The sequence below is a fragment of the Coturnix japonica genome, chromosome 6, assembly GCF_001577835.2.
Source record: "Coturnix japonica isolate 7356 chromosome 6, Coturnix japonica 2.1, whole genome shotgun sequence".
NCBI classification, from domain to species: Eukaryota; Metazoa; Chordata; class Aves; order Galliformes; family Phasianidae; genus Coturnix; species Coturnix japonica.
The window spans coordinates 22,768,579-22,784,081 of record NC_029521.1 but is presented as its reverse complement, the minus strand read 5'-3'; the positions used below and the strand labels follow the sequence as shown (position 1 = coordinate 22,784,081).

General features: G+C 51.4%; 1 protein-coding gene across 2 annotated transcripts in view; it reads right to left on the bottom strand.

Annotated features, from left to right (window-relative positions):
• MXI1 (MAX interactor 1, dimerization protein) overlaps nt 1-13,124 on the bottom strand; it is a 52,007-nt gene extending 38,883 nt beyond the window's left edge. Inside the window, exons 1-2 of one of the 2 annotated variants that reach the window (XM_015867157.2) lie at nt 12,929-13,124; nt 5,508-5,640 (exon numbers count right to left, since the gene is read on the bottom strand). In XM_015867157.2, the coding sequence (XP_015722643.1) occupies nt 5,508-5,640; nt 12,929-13,109 (314 nt within the window). In that variant the 5' untranslated portion in view covers nt 13,110-13,124. Of the gene's footprint in view, nt 1-5,507; nt 5,641-6,256; nt 6,390-12,928 lie in introns of those variants that run through there. The other variant, XM_015867159.2, reaches the window with a different exon arrangement.
• Between the last annotated feature and the right edge of the window lie 2,379 nt (nt 13,125-15,503).

The following is a 15,503-nucleotide window of genomic DNA, read 5'->3' as shown; positions in this document are numbered from 1 at the left end:
CACCAGCCCCCTGCTCCTCCCCTGCACAGCGCTGTACAGTTGCACAGCACTGCTGTTCTGGTAAATCAGGCTTTCCTGTGCACCAGACAACCAAGGCTGACTTGCAGCTACATATGCCACGTCCTTTTAGCTTCTGCACCCGTGTTTGTGAACCTGTGGCACATCAAGTCATCACCTGAGGCACACGAGGTACTTTCTGCACACCATCCTTCTGCAGGGATGCTACGTTGTGCATAAAGCTTAAAACCAGGAGTTTAAATAGCTACAAACCCAAACCCTACCCTCAAAAATCAGCTCCAAAGGTTACGAGAGCAGATAGGGTTACAAAGATTCAGCGCAAAACCAAGTGATGGGATTTCAAAGCATGAAAAAAGCTGTTTTTAATAGGGTAGGGAAAAGCAACAATACAGAAAATGAGGAACTACATCACTAGAACAGACAGGCCCTTAAGACCTGGAGGCCACCACATTCAAGACCACTTTGCATACAAGCCCTTCCAGTTGCAGATCTCGGGTTCCCCATGCAACCTGCCACTGCAGGTGTCTCAAGGGCCCTTGGGAAGCAGCCTTAGACAACAGGGAGAGGATAACAGGAAAGAGGAAAATGAAAGGAAAAAGAAACTGGGCAGAGATCAAACCCTCCCCATGGAGCTGAGCAATAGATTATTTGAGTGCCCTTAACCACACGAGCCTCCTGAGGGAGCTGAGGGTTCCTCACATCACTGGAAGGGGCTCAGCATTTCCCCAGGATCAGACCAAAAAGTAACAGGCTTCTCCATACATCTGAGAGTCTAAAAAAGAAGGTACAATATCATATTGTAACACAATTTCAGATTGTCTTACAATCCTCAACTTCATTAAACCATTTATATTTTGGGTGGAAAGAAAAACAAACCAAAACCTTTGGCATCCACTTAATTATTTTTCAAGAAGTGTAAGTATCAAACCAGCCTAATCGTAACTATAACAAACTTACTAATAACTGTTTATTTAGGGCAGAATAAAGAAGAGTTTGAAAGAGCAGTTTTCAGTAACACTGAATGTAAGTTGATGTGCCCATAGAGCTGTAATCCCAGAATGGGCTACTTAACTTTTCTGGCTTTTAGAACCCAGCTTCTGTCCCAGAAATGCCTTCAGACAGAAGAAAACCAAACAATATGTTAAAATAAATCACTGCTGATTTTTACCCCATTCCAAAAACCATCAGATATTCTTTTCAAGACACAAAGTAAACTGAAAGTACAATAATTCTAATGTAATACAGGTTGGCTGATTGGCTTTTGTTGTTGCTGTTGTTTGCCTATAGCTGTGTTTTAAATTGAATATTCTTTAAGAGGTTTCCCTTGTTTATTAAAGACTCCAGATCACAACAGCTGTAGTTGATCACATATTCTTGCAGGTGGGTCACTTCCAGTACCAAAATACCTCCAACCAAAGCCAAGACTGCACAGCACTAAACACATTCAGGTTTTAAAATCATAGCACAGTCACTAATCCCCAAGAGGTCTTTAAAACGTGCACCCAAAACACTGTGCATATATATAGGAAATGCTACCGGATGGCAGAAGGGAACCCCCTTGCAGGGATCATTTACACAACTGGAACAAACAAGAGGAAAGTTGTGAGAACCTGAGCCAAAATCATTTCATTTCAAAAGTGCAGTTATATGAACTAGAAATAATGAAGCAATGTTTTCTCTCTAAGTTATCCACTTCTGCTTGGGTAGAACTACAGTGATTTTTGCAGGCACTGGGGGACCATCCTTGTTTCTTTAAGAGTAAGATTTGCCCTATCAGTGCCATCCAAAGGTAGGCTGCCTGCTCCTCAGAACTCTGCAGGTACTTATGCCATGACAACACAGGGCCTGCTAGGAAGAAATAGCTGTCATTGCACAGAGCAAAGGGAAATATTTGGATTTAATCTAACAGAGCACTTGGAGTCTCATATTCATGGCTTATTTGGTTGAATAAAGACCAGCAGTGACGCTCAGGTGTCTCAACTTTAGTTTACCTAGGTTGCTCAAGAGACATTTTCTACGGGAGACTTAAATCCTGTGCATATTTTTCATTTAGAAGGAACATTTTTCTATGCTAATTAAACATTTTGAGATAAAAGTAATCTAAGAAAAGTCACACACCTCAGCCTGAAATGCAAGTTTTGTCCCTCATCAAGGGCTTGATGTTTATTTCAAAGTCCATTCAAACTTTACTGGACAGACCTTCCAGAGAAGGGATGATTATTTCAGAAACTATCTTACAGCTGCAGTGGGCCATCAGGGAGGCCTGCATCTACAAAGGATGATGTGCCTGTGAATATAACATCCTCTACTGCCTGTTAGTGCCTGAGGCCTCCCCATCAGGGCACACCTTCCACCTGGGGCTGGGCAATGTGGAGAAGATACCACCAAGAAGTCCTGCCTGCATGTGGAGTTGGAGTGCACCTGCATGAGGCAGTGGCTGCTGGGGGGTGTGCTGTGCTTCCTCCATCGCATTCAGAATGAGCTGAAATGGAGAGAGGAGCCCACCCTCATAGATACCTTGTGTGAGGGCTCCTACCTACATGTGGAGAAAAACACCTGCTGGTTCCAGAGCCAGTGAAAGTAGCTTAGAGGCATCTGATGGTGCTGCCCTCCCATAACTCCTGTAAGATCAAGATAACCAACTCCACATGTGCTTGGAGCAGAGCTCCATGACTCACAGACCTTCCTGAGCACCAGGGAGGCTGACTTACTCAACCTCTTCCAGAGCCTGGTGTAGAAGCCAGATACCCATGTCCAGGTGCTTAGTCAAGTCCAAGAAGCTGTGAGATCTACTCACAAGAAGGATGACCCTGGAAGAAGTCTCCACTGGCACTAGAAGAGGCCTCCTCATGCAGTGCTGCATTGATGGGATTCAGCTGGTGGCAGAGAAGCAACATCCTTTTTGGGACGATCTCCCAGCACAGCAGTCAGTGCTGCAGCCAGTGAAATCATCAGTTTTCACTTTCCCTTCTCCATCCATGGACTAGCACAGCCCAGGTGGCCATTTCATACAGAACCTGCCATTACCCCTCTCAGCTGTGGCTGTGCAGAGATCGTGCAAGAGGGGCCTTGACATGCTCATCAAGGGCAGGGTAGAGAATCTGCCCATCCCAGACACACCCTGCATACTGGATACACAGCAGACACTGCTCAAAAGGCAGAAAAACATAAGACTGACAGAGGTTGGAAGGGACCTCTGGAAGCTATACTGGGGGGCTATAAGAAAGAACAGACTCTTTAGCACAGCCTGCTGTGACAGGACAAGGGGAAATGATTTCAAACAAAAAGACGGGAGACTTAAATTGGATATAAGAAAATAAGTTTTTACAATAAGGGTAGTGAGACACTGGAGCAGGTTGCCCAGAGAGGTGATGGATTCCCTGTCCCAAAGACAGTCAAGGTCAGGCTGGTGGAGGGGGCTCTGAGTAACCCAACTGAGCTGTAGACGTCCCTGTTCACTGCTGGGGAGTTGGACTAGACAATCTTTAAAGGCCCCTTCCAACTCAAACAATTTATGATTCTGTGACACAAAGCCTTCTTTAAACAAAGCTGATGCTCTACTCAGCATCACACAAAACACACTGCAGTGAATTTGGAGGCATCCTGAACTTCACAGTTGTCACTTCCCAGCACTGCAGCCATCTGGAAGGCCTGCCATCTCCTACAGCAAGTGCAAGCTGCTACGACTTGCGCTAACAGAAACTTCCATTCCCAACTGTGCATGTAAGATCTGAGCTCTCCAAAAAGAACCACTCAGATCTCTGCCTGGAGCAGACCTTCCTCAAGCCAGACGACGGTGCCTACAACTTTTACATTAAAGGTTTCATTTGGTGCTCAACACTCCTTGAATAATGAAGGTTTTAAATAAGGCTGGAAAACATCAGTTCTGCCTCTCTGTTACCTTACTCTCCCCAACCCCCCCCCAAACCCACCCCCTTCAACAGATTCAGCACAAAGGTGCCCCAAGAGAGCTGTGCCTGGGGGCCCTGTGCTGGCATGCCTGGGAGCTCTGTGCCAGCAGGGCACACTGTACACCCACGCCCCAGAGATAGGGAATGCTCTGCATCCCTTGCTAGTCCCAAGGCAGCAGGATTCGGTGCTAGGAAGCTCCTGAGGGGAATGTGCTTCCAGCCCTCCTCTGGAGAAGGGCAGGTTGCCATGACAAAGGCCTCTGAGAAAAAGAGGTGTGGGATGGATAATAACATGCAAGAAACCTATGAGGGAAAAAACACACATCTCAATTCAGCATTCGCTGTCATTTCTCAACAGAGAGTGATCGGGATTTGGGTTCATGGGAAATAGGAAATGACTACAACTGCCCTCGGATCAGGAGAGGGTGGGTGAATGAGGCAGGAAGCACAACCATGCAGCACAGAGTGAGCCCAGGATGTGACCATCCTGAGGTAGAAAACTTCCCTGCAGCAAGGTGTCCTAACATCAATTCAAACAACCTTTATTATCAAATGCTGCCAAAGCAAAATCACTGTGAGCTAAGACACCTTTCTCCATGGCCTCTACGGGTCTCTTTTCAATGGCCTTAAGAAAGCTTTAATCACCTGAGCCATCTGCCACCATTTTAGGGACTGTACGAGCCCCACTGCAGTAAACACAAGCTTGCAATTGCCTGTTCCAACATCCTACTTTGTTTCTAAAGTTTCCCTGTAGCAGAAATCTTCAGCACTGTCCAAATAATTTCACAGAACAGAGTCAAAAAAAAGCAACAACCACCACCAGCAAAGACACCACAAAAGAAATAAAGTATACCAACTAGAGGGGAATAGCAGACCCTTCCACAGCACTGAGTGATAGGCCTAATCTGGTTGTCTATTCTTGATTTAACAAACCAAGAAATATGGCATTGTTTAATAAGCAATGTGTCAAAAACCATGAAGTTCGACAATTACCGAGCTATCAGAAAGCTGGGAAATCCCACTGCCCTGAAAGCCAGAGTGAAAGACAGCTTCAATTTCCTGAACTGAATTTTTAACGCATTGCATGTAGCAGCCAGTCATCTCCCTCTCTCCCATTTGTTGTAGGGGATCCATTTCAAAACATCATTTCCTTGCTTCAAGTCATGCCTGTCATTACAACCCCAAAGCACTCAGGTTGCACGCATGCTATCCCTTAAGAGCAGTGACTTCTGGGTTGGAAAAACATCACTGTACATAATGGGAATAGCCATTGCCTATCTCCTCCCTGCATCCTCTGAACAGATCTCCCTATTTCTCTTCTCTCTGCAGCATCTGAGCACTGGCACAGAGTCAGCTGGCAGTACTGCAGATACAGCTCCCCTGTGTCCCTCTACTTTAAGTGCAACACATCCAGAAGGGATGCTGTGCCCATGTGCCCCAGCTCTGAATCCCCCTGCTCTCACATTATCCCTGTTTTCCTAGGGGAAAATTTTCCTCACCTCTCATCCTGAGTTTTCCTTTTCAGCTCCATCCTCCCACCCAGCTCTACACCCGCACTTTCCTCTGCCCATGTCGTACCTGTTGGCAATACTTGCATTGCTGCCACTGCCGCTGTGTTTCCTTGCCCGGCTCAGCCTCCGCGTGGGCTTTGGGTCTTGTAGTCCAGGGCTTGGAGCTGAGGGGAAGGTCGAGGCATAGCCATGTTCGCACTCTGCACAAGAATCAACAGGCAGGGCATAAAAAAGGGGTCAGAAAAAAAAAAAATAATAATAATAATAATAAAAAGTCAGCTGGCAGGCCTCACCACTGACCCGTCAGCCTATGTGGGGAAGTCCTTAAGCACAACAGCACAGGGAAACAACTGCTGATGTATTCAGAAGGAAGTGGACCAAGAGGTAGAGAAAAGAGAGGGAGTGCAAAAGCTCTGCCAACCTCACAAGAAAATCAGCACATCTCAAATACCTGAAAGCGTCAAAAGAAGCCAGGACAGCCCAGAGAGAATCTCATCTCTCCTCCTGCACAAGCTCCGAACAGAGCAAATCAGGCACATCTCGTTCTGCAACGCCAGGACCTCCCACCCCATCCTTCCTGTCCAGTGGGAAACTTCCCAGCCAGCCCTGGTTTTCCTTCCAGAAATCACATCCACCTCACCCTTCCCTTCCTGCCAACCCCCCACCTCACCCACACCCCAGCCCTGTCCCTCCCCTCAACCCCTGCTCGAGGATCAACCACCGCCTCCGATCCCCTTCATCTCGTGTGGACTCCTGACCCCAACCCCTCTCCCACCACCTCTGCAGGCGGTCAGCCCGGCTCCTCCCTCCCATTACCTCTCTCCCTCCGCTCCAGATACTCGGCCGCCTCCAGCAGCCGCTGGATGTTGATCAGCTGCACCTGCTCCATGGCCCCCGGGGCTCCGGCCCGTCCGGGCCCCCCTCGGCCCCCAGGCTCCCAGCGGGGGGGGGGGGGGGGGGGGCTACGAGGCGAGGTAGTTGCCGGCTTCCCCTTAACCCCACACCCCTCACATCGACCCCTCTCTCCCCAGGACGGCTTTCCACACACAAGCACGGAGATGGCGAGGACGCCCGCCCCTGAGGAGCCAACGAAGCGAGGCCTTTCCGACCGTCCCTAACGCCCAGCCTGCCGTCTGCCACCTCCTCGCTTCACCCCCCAGCCCGCCCACACCCCCTGCCGGGCTCAGCCCCTGCAGCCCCGGCCTGTGCTTACGGCTTATCCCCCCCCTCCGCCCGGCTCTACCCCGCCGGGACCGGCCCCTCCGTTCGCCCCGCCCGCCTCCCCCAACGCCTCGCACCACTTTGTTTACCTCCGCCGGGCGCTCACGGGAAGGGGCGGGGAAGCTCCACATCGCGGGGCTGCACGGGAGATGTAGTTCCGAGAACCCATGTCCCAACCCCAGCAGGTTCTACAGGCAAGAGATAGTCTGTGTGCCTGTGAAAGCCTGTGGGCTGTCTGAAGCACCACACTAATAGGTCACGCTTCACCTTCTGGACACTGTCACACCTACAACACGCATCCCCACTCTTCCCAGTCCTCCTGTAAAGCACTTTACATCCCAGCTTCCACACAGGCCCAACCCCTCGCCACCATCCCTGCACCAAAATGAAGCAACAGCCGGATCAGTTCTACGTGAGAAAATGTAGATCAACTCCTCCACGCACACATCAGCTCAGCTTCCACGTCTTTGTTTCTTAAGTAAATAGCTCATAATTACAAAAACCTGCGTGAAACAAATTGCAGAGCAAACTGTGGGATGTCTTTCCAAAGAAGGAGCCCCACAGAGATGGGGGCAGCCAAGCACAGAGCCACAGCTTATCTGTATCCATCTGTCAGTTGTCATCCCAAGCTGCAGCACGGGCAGGTCAGCCTGTAAAGCACCACAGAGTTGTGTGCGACAGAAACAAAAGTGGGTGGAAAGTGAATGGCACGAAGACGCCTGGTGCTATTCAACTACCGAGCAAAAAGAAACCCCCAAAGTCACATCTGAAATGGGGTTGAGCGATACACGGGCTGTGCTGGGGAGGGGCTAAAGGGAAAAGTATTTTAGGGGAGAATGAGATCATTTAATTTAGTGGCTCCGAATGATCTGTAAGTACAGTTTTCTGATTATAAGTGCTTGCTGCTTGGCATCCCTTCTGGCAGCTGTGATTCACTTTCATTGTGTGTTCTGCTGCTTTGCCCTTTAGAAAGGGGCTTTTTACATTTTATTAAATGGCACTTCGGCGGCCCTCCATTTCCAGCCTTAATAATGGATTTGTTAATCTCCCTGATAGCCTTTCCCTTCTCCTTAGCAACAATTTAAATATCCAGGAAGAAATCTGCAGTGCAGAAATCAATTAATATTTACATCTGAAATGCCGCTGTTATTTTATTCAAGTCAAACAGATTTGGTCTGTTTGGTTTTTGTTTTTAATTATTAGTATTTTTTACATCAGTACCACAATCACTTGCACTAAAGTAGCTGCTTCCATCAGGGGAATCTTCTAGGAGCTTTCCAGAAAGTAATGTTTTAAGCTTCTCAAAACTGAAATGATTTGAAGTTTCTTTTCTTTCCACTCTGCAGGAAGAGAAACTGAGGTGTAAGCAGCATAACCGCTCACATGAAGATGACCTCAGCTAGAGGTAGAACAAGAATACAGCTCACCCATCAAGATGCCCAGCCCACTGCTTTGGGCACGAGGCTTAGAAATAACATAGTGCTTTGCAACCTGCAAGTTATTTTCAGTAAGGGCAATACCTTTAGTTAAACTGCCTGGCTTTCCATCCCTTCTCTGGCTACTCAAACCGTCCTATCTCCAGCTCTTTGTAACCTATGGGAGGAAAATGAACATGGCAACAGTTGCAGGGATTGCTTGAAGGTGGGCAAAGGAAACTCTTGCAAACTCTTAACCTTGCTTTCAAATCCTTCAAAATTAACACCCCTGCAACCAAAGGCACAAACAGAGGTATCCATTAGGAACCATTTTCTGTTGATCCCAAATCACTAGAAAAGAAAATTCACAGGGGTGTTGGATGAGAACATTTTTGGTGACAACAGATCCACAAAGCTTGTTTTCAGACATATCTGAATATTCCATCTACCAGCACATACTGCAACAAACCAGTCTCCATTCCCCTACTTGACACTCTCCCAATACCTTTTGCAAGGGTCCTACAGCACCTAGAGGATACGGCCTCATTTCTCACTGAGGAGCCTCGTTCTTTTGCAAAGCACCAGATAATCCCTTCCAGTGCTCCCACTGGCACCTGGAGCCCATCCAACAGGGAGGACAGAAATTTTTCACAGCCAAACCACCTGGACATCCAAGAGTTGGACTGTGAATATAGCACGTGCTATACACTCTGATCCAAAGACTACGCTCTGCCAATGGGTAAAGCAAAAGCCAGGGGTCTACTATTCCTTGGGCTGCCTGCTCCCAGCCTCTGGGAGATGTGCTGCTCTGTTTTCAGACCTGCACTGTGCCCCAGTTCATTCCGAGTCAGTGACTCACTCAAGTCGACTGATCCACCTACAAAATTAAGTAATAGGGCCACCCTCAAGAAAAACAATAAACAGCAAGACAACGTACACAGGATGGGGTCCCTCAGTGAAAAAGGTAGGATTTTCCAGACAACAGCAGAAGACATTTCTCTGCTGGCCCTGAGGATGCCCTGCTGCCAAGGACATGATCAGTTCTCAGCAGTGCTCCTGGCACGGCCCTGCAGCTCTTGCTCTACCCTATCATTTCTCCTGCTGTGGCTTCCTTCTGAATTTCATGATGATGTACAAACAGCACGAGTCAAAATAACACAACCTGGAAGTAGCTGACACATGAATCACTGTGGCCAGGTTATGAACCAGGAGGAAGGAAGGGAGTGTATTTAAAGCTGGGAAAAATATATATATGTGAAGGAGCTCTGTGCTGCACCATATCGCATCACCACATGATCCAAGACCATCCATACTGACCTTGAGCCATGTGTTCAGCTCTCATTGACCTCATGGGAACCATCCTTTGGCTTGTCAGAAAAAGACCCTCAAAAAAGGCATAAACAGTGGAAGGAGCCATAAGCTGAATATAGCGTTGACTCACCCACAAGGCTCAGTTTTCCTTCCCTTCAGACAGATTTATTGAAGAGCAAAGGACAAATCTTCAGTCACCCTTTTGTTATTCTTGGTCAGAAGGTCACTAAACATAGGCAGCACTTTGCAAAGAAAATCTGGCTGTCTTTTTGCAGGGATCAAAGTCCACTGTCCTGTACACACACACACACACACCTGTGCTGAACTGTGAATAAGGACACCGCTGTCACATTGGTTTGCTTGCCATCATGCTTTTGGAAGAGGATATGACAGCATGTCTGCCTCTGCAGTGAGCTCAGCACATATACATACCACATCTATTATAGATAAGGCAGCACATCCAAAGAGTTAATCATGTGCTTATGCAACTCGTACTGACATAAGCAGGAGCCTGTGAGCACACAGGTAATGCTTGGCACATACCAACCACAACTGAATTTACTTCAAGTCCCTCTAATAACACCCTCCCAACTCCTGCATTTCAGCAGCTTCTACACGCTGCTATACAGGCCTCATTGTGAGGTGGTATTGCAGAGGTGATAGATACACCACCAGGGCTGCCCTCAGCAGGGCTTTCATTTCTGAAAACAGGCGATGTAATTTTTCACGTGCTGCTTCTATTCCTTTGATACCAAGCTCAGATTTCTAGAAACAGGTCATTTGGAAACCTGTACATGTCAGCTAGCAACGTGTGGTGGGATTGGGTTCCACAGTCGAGGCATGGGAGCTGCTTCAAGCAGGAAGGCAGCACTGCTCCCCATTTCCAGCAATGAAACTGGAAAAAGGATTCAGCATCATATCCATAGATAAATACTCCATTTTACCCAAGCATTATGACTCCGTACTATAACCCAGTACACTATAATGCACTTCCACCATCATAGCACCCAGCCCCATGGGCATGGTGGTGATGAGTCAGTGGCTGGACTAGATGATTTTTTGAGGTCTTTTCCAACATTAACAACTCTACAACTCTACAATCTGAGTGACAAGCAGTGCTATCCCATGGGGTCACCACTGCCTGCAGCTTTCCCAAAGCTGCCATACCAATCCCAGACAGCACCCCAGTACTTTGCTGCCCTGTCCCCATCACATGTACAGGTCAGGTGGGGCCAGACACCTCTCTGCCAGTCCTGTTTTCTTCGGGCTACGTTTCCTGGGGGCAGGCACTGTCACTCCTCACATGTACAGCACCCATCAGGGCTGTAACTCAGTGGTCACACCAAAATGTAGCAGAGCCTTGCCCAGCAGCAGCCAGAACCAGCACGCAGCAGGAAGCATGTGTCCAGCTCAGGTTTTGGGGCTGCTTTCCTTTCTTGCTGCTAATTGCCAGGTAGGAGCCTGTAAAGATAAGCACGGAGCCATTATCCCCATCTGGCAGCCGGTATGGAGCACATGGAGCCATCCTTGCTGCTTCAGCAGCCAAAGGGCAGCGGATCCCAATGTAATAATTGGAGTTGAGCACACAGCTCTCCCCCCAGCGAGACCAGGTAGGCACACAGGACATCACCCCCCAACACACACACACACACACACACACACACACACACACACACACTCCTGCAGCTCTTTCTCCCTTTGACTCGGTCCCGTGGTGCTCAGGGATTGTTTTCCAATCCCAGCAGCAGTTTTCTTTGTTTGGGAGGCAACACGTCAAAGCCATCACGTACTGCACCGCACTGCACTGCACGCTCCATAGCGAGCCCTGAGCCAGCCTGTCCAACCCAAAACACCAGGTTGCAAATAAACACTGAGACGCTGTGCAGCATCTGATGGAGGCAAGGATTTCCCTGCTATGAGCACGGCTCTCCTAAGCGGAAGATGCAGCATAAACAAGTGCTGGGGAAGGGAGCTGGTTGGATACTATTGCTTCATTTCAATATTTGGCAACAAAACCCCCCACATCCCCACGTGCTGCTCACAGAAGGACGCACCATCCTCCATCTCCAAGCACCGAACCCCACGAAATCACTCAGTTTTTAAATAAAACACATGAAACGTCAGATACTGTTGCAAGACGAGAGCGGAACAATTCTCTCGGCAATCCCGCCCCCACAACGTGATTCTGACACTTCCCCTTCGAGCTCAAAGAAGAAGAGGGGAATAAAAGGCCAAAACCCAAGCTGCGGTCCCTCATTGCTCCCCAAAGCCCCAGGCGCAGCGCTGAGCTCCGCCCGCTCCTCCATCATCCCCCGACTCGAGGCTCTGCGGGCTCGTTACGAAACACCCGTCGGCACGTGAGAGGCAGAAAAACACCCAACCAAACAACGAGCCAACACTACAGCGCTGTTTGTATTTCTGAGAGCAGAAAAGCAGCCTGGAGTTTGATGGTGGTGGTGGGGAATAAAGGCTCGCGATCCTTCAACACCGCGGCTGCAGCCGCTCCTGCACCACGGGGGCAGCGAATGGGAACTGAGAGAGATGGGGGAGATACGGGGGGACGGGGAGAGCAAAAGGGGCAGAGGGAACGAGATGGGGGCTGAGAGTGAGACGGGAAGAGGGAAATAATAAGGGAAAAGAGGACTAAATAAATAAATAATGAGAGGGAAATAAAAGAGTAAAAATAGAGAAAAACGAATGGAGTGAAATAGGGGGAAAAGAACAACAAAGAAAAAAAACAAGAAGAAGAAAAGAAAGGCAATGAAGGCAATGAGGCAATGAAGGCAATGAACATCCTGCGTGTGACCCGGGGACACAACAGCAGCAGCCCGGGCTCACCCCGCCGGGCCGCCCCGCACAGCAACACATGACGTCAGGGGGGACCCCGGCGTCGCTTATTGGCGGAGCGAACACTCTCGGCCACGCCCCGCCGGAGGTCTCCGCCAATCAGCGCCGAGGGTCGCCTCCATGTGCGAACCATGTGGCTGCGCGGGGGGCGGGGCGCGGACTGGGGGCCGCTCCGCGCAGCTCCGCGATCCGCGCATTGCTCGGCGCACGGTGCCCGCTTTGTTCCCGGCACGAAGCGGCATCCCCTGTCCCGTCACTTGTCAACCCCCGGCCGGTCACTCGTCAACTCCCACTTTCCCTGCGCTCACCGCTTCGTAAAAGGCGACGCGCATCCTGCGCGCCCGCGGAGCCGGAGGCCCGGCTGTACGGCCGGCTGCCTCCCCCCACCGCCGCTCTGCCCGCGTGGCCGGCCCCGTCCTCTCCGCGGCGACGTGGCGAGCGCGGCCGTTTGCCTACGTGACTGCGGCCATGCCCCGGCGGGGGGAGCGCGGCCGTGACACCGCCTCCTTCCCTCGGACCCGAGCACCGACCCCTTCCCGTCCACCGCCCGCGGCCCCGCCGCTGCCCTCCAACTTTACACGGCGATCCCGCGACCGTCCGCCGCTCGAGCCGGGTGTTGGGGTCCGCAGCCGGCCCGAAGTTTGCGCGATGATTTATTTCCCCCCCTCCCGCGGAGCCGCCCGCGCGCACTCACTTTTATTTTCCTTCTCGATCCGCTCCAGGTAGCTGGCGGCCTCCAGCAGCACCTGCACGTTGTGCAGGAAGGTATCCATCCCCGGCCCCGTGTTAAAAATGTCCCCAAGGGGACACCGGGCCCCGCCGGCCTCCCCCTCCTCTCCCCGCGGTTCTCTCCGCGGCCGCCCCCGTTTCCCCATGCCCCGCCGCAGCCCCCTCCGGCCCGGCGTGTGCGGCTGAGCCCGAGCCCGGCGCCGCCGCGGTCCTAGCGCTGCCGCCGCCGCCTCCTGCCGCTTGTGCGCTGTTTTCGTCCCGAGGGCGGCCGCCGCCGTCCCGCCCCCCCACACCCCCCCCCTCCCCGCCCCACGCTCCCCGTCGGGGCGGCCTGGCCCGTCCGCGCCTGCGGAGTGCGAGCGGCGGCCGCTGTGTTGCTCTGAGAGCGGCCGTCGGGCTCGGAGCGGGGCTGGGGGTCCGGAGCGGCCACCTCGAGTCCCTGCTGTGCCCCCTGCACCTGCAGAGCCCGCAGTGCCCCGTGTAACCCCGCGTCACCCTTGTCACACTGTGTCACCTCCTGTCATCCCACGTTACCCCTTGTCACCTCTTGTCACTTCCCACCTCCTCATCCAGGGATCAGTATCCTTCACACTCAGGGACACGGGGACTGTCACAGCTCCTCGCAAAGCTCTGGGTGCCACCACATCCCCAGGGAGTCCCGTGGATCCCGTCAAGATGCAACAACAAGTGCTGTGACATCACATCGTTCTGTATGACACACCCGTGGCCCCCAGCTGCCGTCCCAGCACCGCATCCATCCACGCACCTTACTGAGCACTAACAGACACTGGGAAGTCACAGGGACCTGAGTCACTCCAGACAAACAAACCCCTTGGGCTCCCAATGGCAGGACTATTTTTAGGAGGCTCGGCCACAGCATTTCTTTGGCCACACGCGTGTCCTGGGGCACGTGCTGGAGCCAGGGCAGCTCCCAGGCAGTGCAGCGTGGCTGTGACGCTGTGCCAACCACTTTGGCCCTCCCATGGCACTTACTGGTGGCTCATTGGAGCAGGGCTGGCTTCCCATGCCCTGGGCAGCTGCTTCTCCCCACATGACAACTCCAGGTTCAATACCAGAACAAGCAGAAGTTTTATTCCCTTTCCTTTTAGCTCAGTTCAAGCTGCCTTTTGCTCCCCAAAATCATGTTGGGTCTGGCCAGCTCTGAGCCCCAGCTGCTGCCTCCCACCCTCAGTGCTCCAACTTTCCTTCTTGGAGTCTGTTCTTGGCTGCTGGATGCGGGATGCTGAACTGTCTAAGCACGCTCTGCTCCACACACCTTTAATAGCCCAAAGTTACAGTCCCCATATGGAAAGCCCAGGAAGAAGTTGGTCTTCAGTGGGACCTGGGCACCTGCTGGGACCTGGGCTGCCCAGAAGGATGGGATGCCAAGGTTCCAAGGCATCCGACCCAGGAGAAATGGTGTCTCCAGTGGATATGTGCTGGGAGGCACAGAGGGATATTTGCACAGAAGTCCTCCCTTCCCAGCATCACCCACCGGGCACCTCACCTCACAACATTCCCTCTCTCTGCTCCTGCTGCAAACAAGAAGGACAGGACAATCAAGAACTGAGATGTCTTGCTGTTTCCCCAGTATCACACACCCAACAGTCGTGGTCCAGCAGCCTAAATGCAACCAGCTACATTGCACTGTCTGTACTGTCTGTGTTTACCTTCTCGTTAACATTGTTCAACCTTTGAGCTCACCCTGAAGTTTCCTTTCCACCTCCTCAGCTGGGTGTCCCCACCCTCAGACACTGCAGAGCACAGTGCAGGGTGTAGGGGCCAGAACAGCTCAAGACTTTAGCGAGCAAAGGCCCCATGGTGCACCTGTTCTCTCTTTTATGGCTGAGGCCGTTGTAATCCTTTTATAAGATCCCACCTGCAGCACGCTGCTGCCCTTTGGAAGGATGAACCTGTTTTCCACGTGGTAACCATGCTGCCCATCTGTCAAGGGCAGACATTCCTCACTGCTCAATGGCGATGCAGAGATATAAAAACAAAACCTGCTTGGAGGGCTCTCACATCTCTCACTTTATTTTGCTGTGGTTGCTGTGCTCATGGATAGCAAAGCAGACTGCCCACACCAGGACAGGGGAAGGCTCAGTCTGAGCGTGGCTACGAGGAACATCATTTCACTTGATAAATCTTCCTTTTGCCACCCTGACCTTTTCATTTCCACCTTGCACTTTTACCCCCCTTTGCCATCCTCTCTGGGCTTTTGGCTGTGGTTTCCTGCAGGATCCCAGGTGCTGGGGCTCAACCTCGGCTTCCATCCACCTGTCCAGGGGTCACACTGTCCCTGTCCCCACCCCAGAGCAGGAGCAAGTCAGACAAACACAGATGATGAGCTCCCAGCCCCAGAGAATGGAGAACGAGGCATTATTGGGGTGCCCAGTGTCAGCCATGGGATTAATGCTTTTCTAGACATTGGCATGGTTCACTTTTGGCTGCACCCGGGCAGACGGGCAGGGCCGAGCCTGACGTAGCAAGGTTCCTAAGTTCCTTCCCAGCTGTCATGCAGATTACAGCTGTTTCACCCT